General features: G+C 35.9%; 1 protein-coding gene across 9 annotated transcripts in view; it reads right to left on the reverse strand.

The window, feature by feature from the left end:
• ELAVL2 (ELAV like RNA binding protein 2) overlaps positions 1-12,627 on the reverse strand; it is a 79,884-nt gene that overhangs the window by 23,078 nt on the left and 44,179 nt on the right. For all 9 annotated transcript variants that reach the window (XM_015816824.1, XM_029284304.1, XM_029284303.1 and 6 more), the window contains one exon: positions 5,977-6,080. In XM_015816824.1, coding sequence (XP_015672310.1) covers positions 5,977-6,080 — 104 coding nt within the window. The remainder of the gene's footprint in view (positions 1-5,976; positions 6,081-12,627) is intronic.

Raw genomic sequence — 12,627 nt, forward strand, 5'->3', positions numbered from 1 at the left:
AAAAATACGAGAGCTTTCTTGTTTATACATATGAGGAACACAAATCTAAGCAACAATTTAAACCAAGCCTTGGATATATATTTCAAAACTGTCAAACCACCGTTTAGCATAAACAACTTTAAAACTTGTAAGTATTTAACCAAGCAAATTTGTTCATGGTGCTTCTGTATGGCACCTACTGAAATCACCTGCTTTTCTGGACTGATTACACCCATACTACCTTGTTGGGATCTCTTTTTGAACAAGACAAAGATCAACTAGAGCAGGGTCCCCAACTCCCGGTCCGTGGACTAGTACTGGGCTGCGGCATGCCAGCAATCGGTCTGCACAAGCAAGCAAAGCCCCATCCATGGGATGCAGGCTGCACGCAAAACCACGGAAAAAACTCTCTCCACGGAACCAGTCCCTGGTGCCCAAAAGTTTGGGGACCTCTGAACTAGAGTACCTATTACTATTACTATCCCTGGAGGGGGTCTTTGCATTTAGTTTTTATCAGAGCATGCTCCTTGAAGTAAGCTGATGGGAGAAGGTGGTTGAATAAAATGATTCTTAAAAGGAAGACATGTTAGAAGTATATAAGAAATATAAGAATCCATAAGAATCCTCTTTGTATCCTTGTTTTGCTCTGGACCATGGAAGCCTGTATGTGTTTGTAGTAACCGTCTTTTTTTGTAATTGGAAAACATAAAAAATTATTTTCTAACTTTTATTTTTAGGATCTATAGTAAGTGGAACTATACAAGAATTTAACATAAGTGATTAACGTTATTGTATAAGCACTTATGTTTGTGCCTTGCTAGGATGATACAAAATAGGCAAACACACAAAGTGTTTTCTGCTGGCAAATGATCACAGTGGATAGTTATCAGTCCAGTCCATAGTACACGGAATTACTAAAAAAAAATCTGGAGAGGATCACGGGAGGATTTGGTCTTTTAGATAAATTAATTAAGCATCACCAATGGTTCAATGTATGCATTTGATGGTATTTATTTCCTTATTTAAATAAAATGATTATTATTCTTCAGTTATACCACTGCTTTAATCATCTAGTGTCTTGCTTAAAAAAACACAATAGCAAAGAAAGTATTCATCATTATTCACCCTGAAATAAGGCTGAAAAAACAGTTACTTGGCAATGATATCCCAACAAACCTCATGCCAATGTCTCAATTGGTACCAATATCTCAGCCAACTTACACAGCCTTGCCAGGTTGGGATCAAAATAATAATTTGCAGCAATTCAAGCATACAAACAGATGACTCAGAACTTTTATAACAAAAAACAGAGAATGCTGAGTTACCTGCAACAACAACAAAGCTATTGTCCCGCCCCTGCCAGTCACACGGGATTCAGCAAATATTTTCTGTTCTGACATTTCAAGTTGCTGGTTTGAACAATGAAAATTAAATATGAATTAAATGATTTATGGGGTAAATCATGATGCACTACCAGGTTTTGTGGTGCAAAGGTTTCTCAATTTTTGATGAGTGCCTAGTAGTTTTAGCATAAAAAAGAACGTTAAAATGTGCATTTTATTTGAAGAGTTCATCATTCTTTGCAAGGGCATTTGAAGCAGGCATTCAATACATTTCCTACCTTAGCATTCCATAAATTCAATGCCACGCAGATGTGTTGGACAATGCACTGTGGCTATTTTAATTGCACAATGTAAGGAAGGTGGTTTTAGATCCTAATGAACTAGTAAGAGTCACACTCCACAGAATAGTTATCATAGTCTCCAGTTACCCACCCTTGCTTCTCTTGGGGAAAGACTATTGATCTCACATTCAAGATCTCCAGGCCAGAAGATGTAGACCAGGCATGTCAAACTCGCGACGTCACGTGATGTTGCACAACATATCAGGACTTTTTCCCCACTGCTGGCAATGGGGTGGGCACGGTTTCAGCATGACGCATCTGGCCCATGGGCTGGCAATTTGACATGCCTGATGTAGACGTACTGTTCCTTAACAGATAGGTCTGACTAAATCTGTGACTATAAAATCAGACAATGCGCCTTTCACAGTTAAGATAGCTTTTGAAGAGAATGTAAATCACATTGTGTATCATGGCTACCTACATGAAGTCTTCAACTGACTTTAATGCATTACTAGACCTACACATTTCTATAGCCCTGTTAGGTAAAAGCTTCAGTCACTCAGAGGCATTCAAGATTCCAATTCCTGCTATTCTGTTCATCAGATAATCTGCTGTTCTGTTCATCAGATTTTGTTTTTCTATGTCTGATTTATTTGCACTGGTCTCCTGTTCAAGTCTGACTGGCCTATTCCAACAAACTCTGATATGCTAAATCTGACAACTCTAGCATTCTCTGTAAGCCTCATATAATGACAGAATATTCAACAATCAGGTTAACTAGGTATATCAGAAGCAGACAATACTTAACACTCCTGCCTATTCCTGTAATGAATGTTCTTAAAAATTACACAATTTTGGAGTTTGGACTGGTGAGGTTTAATATTGCTATGTTTTTCAAAAAGCTTGAGTTTAACATAGGGGTAGCTAACACCCCCCCCCCCCAATTTTAACTTACCCTGCATTCTGAAAGTCTTTTTATTTAAAAATTATTTTTATACTAGTATTTATGCAAACCCTTCAAAAATGCAAGCTGACAAAAATCAAGCAATTTGTATACAGAAAATAAATAACAAGCGGCCATTTTTAAAGTCTTCCTATACACTATTTAGGAAGAGGAAACACCTTCCTTTTGTCCCAACAAAAGAATCACATCTGCAAAAGGCTCTTCACTTTATCTTGAGAGTACAGTTCTGTGGTATTTAATTACCCTGTCAAGAACACTAAATGATTTGGCACCAAGCCCTTTCACTCAATCTCTGCTGATTGATAGCATCAATAAAATTCACTCACTTTAATTAAACTTCCAAATAGGATCTCATTTTGCCACTTGCTAGGATCAATGTTCTATGATATGGAAAGAACAAAACACAAAGGATCTGAAGGTGCTTCTTCCTCACCTTCACACTTCATTTCCTTCAGATATTCTAAAGGGGTTTTTTTATACAATACATACATATTTTACAGTTCTCTTGACACATTCGCTAATAAAAAAATTGCCATTAAAAACTCTCATCTACCTATGATTACGTGACACATGTGAGCACACACATGCATATATGCAAATATATACACATTAAGAGTATAGTATTATTTTCTTGCAAAGCTGTCTTATTGTTCCTAGCGATAGTTCTATATTAAGCATTTTACTCACTGAAGAAGGGATGCGTACATTTAAAAATTTATAATAAACACAGAAGTCTGTTCAACAGGATATGAAATGTGTATATTTATTTTGAAAGAGCTGTTGTTGCAACTGCTAGTAAAATAGACTGCATCATGTGGAAATTCATTAAGTTACGATATGCTTTTTAGGGTTTTTTAGGCATGTATTGTGTTTGTCAATATATTTAACTTTCCTTAAAATAAAATCCAAATTTTAGAGAATTAACTCCCAAAGAGGCAAATAACTGTTTAACTCTGATCATTGTGTGCCTCTTCCACAGAGAAAATAGTTGCAATGAAAACCCAACAAGAGAGAGTGGGATGAACTTTTCAAATTCCTCTTACTCACTCCTTCACGATAATGCATTTATAACTTTTAAATACCAGGAGGTGGGAAGAAAACCTACTTAATTAATCTGATGAAAAATAACTATAAACATTAATGGTGGTCAGTTTTAAAATATTACATAAATAAAACTTCAGAAAGAATTACCTGACCAGCCTTACCCCTATAGGAAATTAACATGCTTTATAGATTAAGGCAGGAATGGATAATTTATGGCCCTTAGACTAATTTTAAAAGTTGACTTCAAGAAATCAGTTCAAGATTTTGGCCAGAGCCATTTCTTTCTTCCCTGGAACTTGGGAGATAGATGGAGAGAGCAAAAGCAAGAAAAAACTGTATCCGAAAAGAGAACAGGTACATATATACACGTGTGTGTGTCTGTGTGTGTGTCTGTGTGTGTGTGTGTGTTCAAAAAAAATTTGTGGCTGACAAAGAGTTAGTGGGAGACTAGTATAGCTATTTCAAGCTCTGAAATAGCTACACTAGTCTCCCACTAACTCTTTGTCAGCCACAAACATTTTGAATTTACAGTGTTCACAGTATATGACGTCTGTCTACAAAACATGCTCCTAGATTGGAGCGAAACGCAGAACAGACTGATTTATCCTATACTTGGTAGACTGGGTGCTCCAGCCAACACACACACGTGTGTGTATGTATGTGTGTGTATGTGTGTGTGTGTGTGTGTATATATATATATATCTATATATATCTATATCTATATATATATATATATATATATATATATTAAAATTTTCTTTAAAAATGTGATCCCTAGGTAAATCCATATTTAAAACCATATAAATTATAAATTATTTTATTATATTCCCTGGTGCTCGTGTTTGCTCACTGGTTTTAAATATGGTTTTATATATATATATATATATATATATATATATATATATATATATATATATATGTGTGTGTGTGTGTGTGTGTGTGTGTGTGTGTGTGTGTGTGTGTGTGTGTGTGTATCTATATCTATCTATCTATCTATCTATCTATCTATCTATCTATCTATCTATCTATCTATCTATCTATCTATCTATCTATACCCATTCCTTACATAAGTTCGATCCACCACATGTACCCCCACAACCTGGCCCTGAGAAAATGCAGCATGGGTAGTCTTCAACTTACAACAGTTCATTTAGTGACCATTCAAAGTTACAACATCACTGAAAAAAGTTACTTATGATGGTTTTTCACACTTATGACCATTGCGGCATTCCCATGGTCATGTGATCAAAATTCAGACACTGACTCATGAGACTCAGTGTCTCAAGGTCATGTCATCCCCCTTTGCGACCTTCTGACAAGCAAAAAGCAACAGGAAGCCAGATTCAATTAACAACCGTGTTACTAACTTAACAACTGCAGTGACCCACTTAAAAACTGTGACAAGAAAGGTCGTAAAATAGGGCAAAATTCATTTAACAAGTGTTTCGCTTAGCAAGAGAAATGTTGGGCTCAATTGTTGTTGTAGGTCGAGGATTACTTGTAATTCCGGGGGGGGGGGAGGAGAAATGCCTTTGATTATGGAATTTCACTGATTGAGAAACATGTGTAAAATGTTATTTCAACAATTTTACATTACATGCTTTCTGTGTGACTTGATGGTGACTTGGCCCTCATGTTAGATTCCAATCTCCATTAGCCCCAGGTAGGAAAGGTGATGAGTAAAAATATTGGCTTGCAAAAAAGCAAGGACTCCAAAATCCAGATTTAAGGGAGGATATAGCCAGCTGTGATTTCAGATACCAATGAGAGGATGATCTAACTTTCCCCATACCTTTTTTTGTTTAAAATCCACAGTATATCTCAAATGAGAAGAAAATCAATGTATTATTTTAGGAAAGAGGAGAACGATTGTGGCTCATAGGCTAGAAGTTTTCCCCAACCACCCCATTTGTCACCTCCAAACCTCTCTCACTGCAACAAGCAAATTTCAATGACTGCTCCAAAGACATAATCAGCCATGCCTCCTGCAGCCCTCAGGCAAGGCAAAAAACCCGAATTTATTTGGAACTCTTCTGTCTATGAAAATCATGAGACAATGCACAAGGGAATTCAAAGAAGGAAAATTCAGCTGCTGGGAACATTTATCAGGAAAGTCTTAAATATAGTGCTTTATATTATTGTCAATATTAATACAGTATCGCATAACTTGATAGATACTGGGATTTTCTTTTGATATGATTATGAATAGATGCAAACTACCTGTGTAAGCTCCAGCGAACAAAGGCAATACCTTGTGAACAAATTATAATTAGTTCCCAAAATATATAGTTTCTGGAAATACATAGGACAGGTTACTCAAGCTATTTTATTCTAGCATTAATTTTACTCTCAAAGGTTTACATACTTTTATAGTTTTGGTTTGAAGTCTCAATCCATTCAGAGTATTGATTGCCTTTTCAGCATCCTTAGGGTCAATGTAATTCACAAATCCATATCCCAAACTCTGTCCTGGAGATTAAGAAAAGATGAGAAAGGGAAAAAAAATTACATGAGTACATGAAGAACTCACATTTGCATTTGGAGTTTGTATTAATAAATATCATTTGGTACTATTTGGGGAAAAAAACTTCACAATATGAGTAGCACACTCATTGAAACAGGAAAAATGAAAACACATTTAAAAGATGGTAACAATGCTATAATCTTATATTTAACAATTAGTAAACTATTTTATGAACAAGTTAAGACATTGCTTATACTTCTATTCCTTATTCTTCCAATTCATCCCAAATCCACAATTTGCTGAAGCAGTAGCTATCAATAAACTATGAGGAGGACCGATAAAGACAAAAAGAGAACACCAGTTCATCTTCTGCCTATAATACGATTCTGAGGATTAGGGGCCCTTACAGCCATTAAAAAAACAAATCAGGAATGTAGCTAGTATCTAAATTTTATGAGTAATGAATCACAATCCAGCAGAAAAGGCAGATAAAATAATTTAATAGCAAGAGTCAGCAACTCTTTGCAGTGAGTGAACAATATCACATTGTTTGTTTTGTTTGCTGTAGGGTCGAAGACCAAAAATTCAGGGTAAAATTAAAAAGCTTCTTGAAAGTAATTTGACAAAGAATAACAATCATAAAGCAATCACACTTCAAAGTCAGCATGGCAAAAATTGCTACTGTATGGAGATCAAATCCAGCATCTTCTGCAATTGCTGAAGTTGAATTGCAATCAACTGCAGTGGCACAAAATCTCACTATTTTCACATGGATCACTTAGCAAGAAAGACATTCCTAAAATTACATGATTTCACATAATTTCATAGGGACGAAGAAACAACTTTAAAAATGATTTAATTTAAAATTTTAAAAATGCCCAGAATTTCATGGGATAGCCGCTGAAATCATGAACATCTTGATGAACTAGCTTCCTCATAAAGTTTTGGCCCTTTAAAAATAATGCAAACATGTAACTGCATTGTTGGCTGTAATAAATTCTGCAAATTATGAACTTGCAAAGCATCCCATATGCCTTTTCCATCCCCCAAGAGAAAACAGTCATATCTGTCTCTCTGAAAAAGGACTGACTGACTGAAAAACTGCAGAAATTACTGAAACAAGGCTATTTCATTTACGTATCATGAAGTTTGATAAAACATATGGTTTTTATATTTGCATTCTACATTTCCAACAAATGGTGGCAGACAAGAATAATGCATTTAAATATAAATCAAAGGCAGAGTAAACTAAAACAAGCTAAGGAAAGATTCATGAAAGAAAAATCAATCAACAAGCCCAGCTACAAACAAATTGCATTATATTTATGCATCATCTCAGGAAGTAAAGAGCTAGTCTGAGCATCACTGCATTGTCTAGCTACTTAGGCCTCTTTTTTTTTTTTTTACAAAGGATTCATCAACTCCTACTCAATGTTTTTAGAAGTTTAGTGAGGAATTAAAAAAAAAAACCTCTTAAAGCTGTGTAGAACTTAATGGAGAAAATATAGCCAAAACCCAGTGCTTGAATAAAATAGTATCTAGTAAAGTTGTTGGCTGTTATATCCTTTTTAATAATCCTTGCTAATGGGGTGCAGTTTTCTAAATAACCTATATTCACACATAAGAGAACGCTAACACAGAATATGTTCTACTTTTCGAAGTCTTTCTCATCTGGAAAGTTTTAGATGTGTGAACTCAACTTTCAATTTGCTCAATAATGGAAAATTATAGACCACCCAGGCACAAGAAAACTGTTAAATAATATTATCAAAAACCTGTAATTTCATTACATTTTGGTTCCATTTTGAACCATCTTCACCCACCTGCTTTTAAAGGATAATACTTCAAGGATTTAACAAAACAGATTATAGTCAATGAAAGGCAACCTCATAATAAATAAGCTAATCTTTAAAGAATCGGAGGAACTCTACTTTGGTGCAATATACTACTATTCTCACTGCTGTGAAAGCTGTTTATAAGCAGACAGAATTAAGACATGTGATTCACATCTATAAATGGAAAAAAAAATGGTACAATATGTAAATAAGATGCAAGAATGATGTATAGAAAGCAGAAGCAAAAGATATAATCTAAAAAATAGCCAGTGCATGCATTGTATAATGATAAATAATAGCAGAGATATAATATCTAAGAAAATAGTAGGTATTGTAAGCAGAATTCAATTAAGGAAACAACAAAGCAAGATTGCAGTCCATAATACTAGATTCAGGAAGACATCAAAGCATCAACACAAGGAAGCTGCTGATACACCAAGGTATCAGTGACACTGGAGGTTCTTGAAAGAATAAAATATTGGGCCCTTGGACTCCAGGATTTCATTATTCTCATGATTCAAACCTGGAAAATCAACAAGGGACAGATATTTTAGAAGCGAGTCAATTTTTGTGTGAACTGAACACATGCCATATTACTGAAACAGATCAGAATTAGCACTACGCTGACAGAAAACTGATATATTCTCCTCAGCAGCTTGCTTGCCAAGTTCCTAAAGAATCTATCCAAGTAGTAAACCTTAAATAACCATTTCAACAGCTTGCTAAAAGCAAAGTAGAAATAGAAATGATTTAATAATTTACTGAATAGGATTTACATCCTGCCCCAACTCAGTGAAGGACCCCCTAATCCAACTTAAGTATTCCAGCTAAACTAGTCCTCACCTTACCACCATAATTGAGCCCAACATTTCTGTTGTTAAGTGTGACAGTTGTTAAGTGAATTTGCCCTGTTTTACAACTCTTCTTGCCACAGTTGTTAAGTGAATCACAAGTGGTAACATGGTTGTTAAATGAATTTGGCTTCTCCATTGACTTTTCTTGTCAGAAGGTTGCACCGTCATAAATGTGAGTCAGTTGTCAAGCATCTGAACTTTGATTATGTGACCATGGGGATGTTGCAACAGTTGTGTCAAAAATTGTACACAGGGAGGCTTATTTCCCCATACATTCATGCTGAAAAGAAAGATGCAGGACAAGTAGTATAGGTAGGATATACAGTGAGAGGAAGAAATAATTACAAAAGTAATGATAATTTAGTATGCCTCAGAAGAGATCCAAGAGACTGATTGAAAGAACTGATAACAAGCAAAACTAGGGAAATGCAGTGTGACTTTATTACTGGCAGGATGCCTGTATAGCTCTAGACTGCTTTGCTTTTCAGCAGGGAAATATTTGAACATGTTAAAGAAAGCGTATGATAAAGTAAATAGGTTTGAGTTGTAAAATGCCTGGCATTATATGGAGTTTATGGATGTAAGAAGAGCATTTGTGAGAATGTTTAGCAAATGGTTTGATTCTGAGCAGGGAATTAGACAAGAACGTAGGATAATCTCCTCAGTTCTTCAATGCATTTTTTATTACACAGAATGAGGATCATATTGCAAACAAATATACAAAGGAAGAATTACTGGGTTGAAAGGAAGGAGGAGATGGAGACAATTGTTAAGTGGATGGAAATGATAGATTTTCAAAAATATGCCTGTGAAATGAACAAAAAGCCAATATATGATGCAAGATATGGATGTGGTAAAAATAATGGTGAGCTCCAAAAACATACAAAGATATATTCTTGTATCTTTCTGATTTGGTAATCATATAAGTCTAATAAACAGGCATTGAGAAATATACTAAAAGGTACTGGTATAAATTAGATTTAGCTGCACTTTCTACTCTCCCACCTTCTGTCTCATGGTTTTAATTCTGTTTGCTTTCTATTTCTTACACTTTTCCTGTGCTTTGCATGATACTACTTATCCTGAAAGGGAGTGGAGTGGCGGCTATGTAAGTAGGTCAAATCAATAGAAAATTAAAAAAAATACAGAGGTATACAGATTTATAAATCCAACGTAGAAAGGAGAATACACATATTTAATAGATTAATCTAATGTGAGATTAAAGAGTAGAACAGGTAAGACCTAGTACACTTTATTAAAAAAGACATTCACAGTTCTGTTAGCTTTCCTGAATTGCTCCTATTCTTTTTCCTGTAGAAGAAAAAGTCTTCATCAGGATTCAGTCCAAGCCGGGAATAAACAACACGGCGACTGCTTTAGAAAGAAGGTTGTAGTTTATTGAAGAGGGGAGCCAGACAGAAAGATAGCTCTGGAAGAAAGAGATCGAGCACATGTAGTGAGTGGGTTTTTATACTTCTGGGGTTCTTGAGCTTGTTTCCTGTTCCTATTTCAGGCTTTGTATTTCCTGTGTCATGTACTTTGATCTGAGTGTGCCCCTTTGGCATCTGTGGGTTAATCCTATTATGTCCTGTCTTAGAGTTTGGGTGGGGTATGTAGATTTTAGGTATCTTTGTCTTCCTAAGCTTCTAGCTGGAGGGCTCCAACCTTCCTGAATGGATTATCACATCTGCATTTCTACAAAGCTGGTTTCTGCTTGGGGGAGAGAGTCTTGGGGCTATTAAGAAAAACTGGGCATGCTTTTCTGCCTCTTTAAGATCCTTTGAGGAAATATATTTTTCTGCCCTTTTAATATTTCCTTCTCTGGGGGCGGCTGACTCCCCACATTCCCAAATAACATTGCCTCAAAACATAGCAAACAAGCCCTCAGTTGACCACAATAAAAGATGGACTTGTTCATGAAACACAAAACATAATGGGAAAACCAGTTCTCCTGTCTGTCTATATGTCTCTGGAAAACTACTCCAGAGAGTAGCTGGTGCACTGCTTACTCTGAGCAAATGAGGCAAAGTATAAGGCTACTAAATAAAACAGATTTACGGGAAGTATGGGAACCTGAAGGGAAATGATTTCTTCATCGTGTCTATAGACCAGATGGTCCGGCCCTTCCATAAAATGTTTTATTTAGAACAAAATCATCTTAATTGTAACATGGGTATTAGAAAACCAAGGTGGACCTGTGATGACCCTTTAGAAATGCAGACAACTTTCCAGGAGTTGATACAAAATATTTGCAAGACTGAAATATGCAATCTGAGCATGAAATGCCTTCCTTTAGATAAAGTTAACATTAAAAAGTGCATCTAATTTTGTAATCTTGCATCAATTGAAACAAATAAAATGTGGCACAAATTCATCAACTGCTGACATCCTCAGTAAAATCTACCATCTCTCTAAAGCCATACAACAGCTTCCAAGACCACCATTTTTATTTGCTCAAAAATAGCCTAGTTGTATTTTTTATCAAATACATAATTTTCTTGATCCCAACCTAACTGCCTGTATTATACTTTTGGCCTGCAAGATGCAGTGTTTATTCTATTATTCAATCTCATGATCTAGATCTATCTTTCCTAATAAAACAATGTATTAAAATAGATTTGCCTATTTCACACTGACCAACGAATACTGTCGGTGAAGGGGATTAGCACTGTCCTTGATTAAGCTTTTCTAGATGCCATTGTTTAAATATGGCATCACTGATGAAAAATTTAAACTCCCCTGTTAAAACAGCAGTTTGAAACCATCTTACCCAATATGTTTACATTTTATTATTTCTATTACATTATTCTATTTCTATCTTATCTATTAATAGATTTCTTATTAGTCTTTCCTTTTTTCTGCAAGATGCATTTTATCATAGAGTCTTGACTTTTCAATAACTCAGTTTGTATATCCTTTGCTTACAAAAATTATTCAGCAAGGTGGTTCTCATATCAATTAAACAAAATATGATAGACAGTTAAATTATGGGTATTATACAAAATGGAATCTATTCCTATAGAGCAGTGGTTCTCAACCTTTTTAATGCCGTGACCCCAACCGGTCGTAAGTCGAGGACTAAACCGGTCGTAAGTCGAGGACTTTCCCTGCCCGGGAGCACCGCGCATGCATGGTCCGCCCCCTGCGCCGGCCGAGGCGTAGCTGGCAAGCAGCAGAGACGGAGCAGGCCGACCACCAGCTGCCCAGCCCAAGGGAGGTAAGGCACCCGCCGGAAAAGGGGGAAAAAATGGACATAAAAAATGGACAAAAAAAAATGGCGGACAGCCTTGCTTGGTGACCCCCATGAAATGGTCGATCGACCCCAAATGGGGTCCCGACCCACAGGTTGAGAACCACTGCTATAGAGTTATAGTAAGAGTTATAGCTGTGATCAAGTAATATGTAATAATGAAAGCTCAGAGGCCATTATGTTTACTATCTAAAAATTGTGACATCACATAGCTACTAAATTTCAGAGGGTTTGGTAATTTTGAAGTCATAGCCCAAAGATCAATTTATATTGCAACTGTAGTAAGTAATGCTGCTACAGATCAAACCAATCTCTTAATCATGTTATTTTTTAAAATTAATAACAACAACAACAACAATAATAATAATAATAAAGTTGGAAGGGACCTTGGAGGTCATCTAGTCCAACCCCCTACTCAGGCAGGAAACCCTATACCATTTCAGACAAATGGCTGTCCAGTCTCTTCTTAAAAACTTCCAGTGTTGGAGCATTCACCACTTCTGGAGGCAGGTTGTTCCACTGGTTAATTGTTCTAACTGTCAGGAAGTTTCTCCTTAGTTCTAGGTTGCTTCTCTCCTTGATTAGTTTCCATCCGTTGCTTCTTGTCCTGCCT

This window comes from Protobothrops mucrosquamatus, unplaced genomic scaffold (genome assembly GCF_001527695.2).
Source record: "Protobothrops mucrosquamatus isolate PMUCROS unplaced genomic scaffold, P.Mucros_1.0 scaffold505, whole genome shotgun sequence".
In the NCBI taxonomy this organism is placed as follows: Eukaryota; Metazoa; Chordata; class Lepidosauria; order Squamata; family Viperidae; genus Protobothrops; species Protobothrops mucrosquamatus.